Here is a 748-nt window from a genome sequence, read left to right as displayed (position 1 = left end):
ATGAAGTTCAACCTAGCAACTGTTGGATTCCTCCTCCTCGGCTCTACCATTGCCTCCCCTCAGCCACTTTCCGAGCCTGACATTGAGGGTATGTTTACTCACTCAAATAATACTTGTATATGCAGCTAATATCTAATAGTCCGAGGCCAGAAGTCCTGCTCAAGCTGCACGGACATTAAAACCTGTTACAACACACATGGCTGCTACTGGGAGCCAAAGTACGAGTGTGTTGACAAGAAGGATGCGCCTGGTCCAGGAAACCGATGTTCTGCGCCAAGCAGAGCGCACAACAAGGAACATTGTGAGAAGCATAAGTTTTGCAAATGGCACTGCCCCGATCCACGAAAGGGCACGTGCAAGAACCGATCCTATTAAGTATCAATTACAAAGTGGCAGGGGAGCCGTGACCAAACAATCCTTTGATAACCCATGTTGTCTATGCATGGGAGCCAAATTTCGACAGAGTCTTATGTACTGGGGAATCTCTGGTTCCATTACCTTCATTATATTTAGCTTAAAACAACCCTGAGTCATTACCGTCAAGGTAGGATAATTCAATATGAAATGAAATTGGCACATACATAAACGGGAAATGCAGCTGCTATATTCGTTGTCAATGGCCAAGAAGGGCTTTGACTAAGGCGTATGGGTCGATAGAAAGAACATTGGAGTCCTAGGATGCGGAGTCCGGGACAAAAAATCGGATGTCACCCATATTGTTTGACGATAGAAAGAGTAATATAAGGTG

The 748-nt window shown here is 45.1% G+C and overlaps 1 protein-coding gene across 1 annotated transcript; it reads left to right on the top strand.

The window, feature by feature from the left end:
• FOXG_14315 (uncharacterized protein) lies at positions 1-375 on the top strand (the record flags this gene model as incomplete). Its single annotated transcript, XM_018394385.1, has 2 exons — positions 1-88; positions 140-375. 2 exons carry the CDS (start codon positions 1-3, stop codon positions 373-375), a joined length of 324 nt encoding a protein of 107 aa, XP_018254502.1.
• Between the last annotated feature and the right edge of the window lie 373 nt (positions 376-748).

The sequence above is a fragment of the Fusarium oxysporum genome, chromosome 15, assembly GCF_000149955.1.
Source record: "Fusarium oxysporum f. sp. lycopersici 4287 chromosome 15, whole genome shotgun sequence".
In the NCBI taxonomy this organism is placed as follows: domain Eukaryota; kingdom Fungi; phylum Ascomycota; class Sordariomycetes; order Hypocreales; family Nectriaceae; genus Fusarium; species Fusarium oxysporum.
Note: the sequence above shows the minus strand (reverse complement) of the source record. Positions and strands in the feature narration are given on the sequence as shown.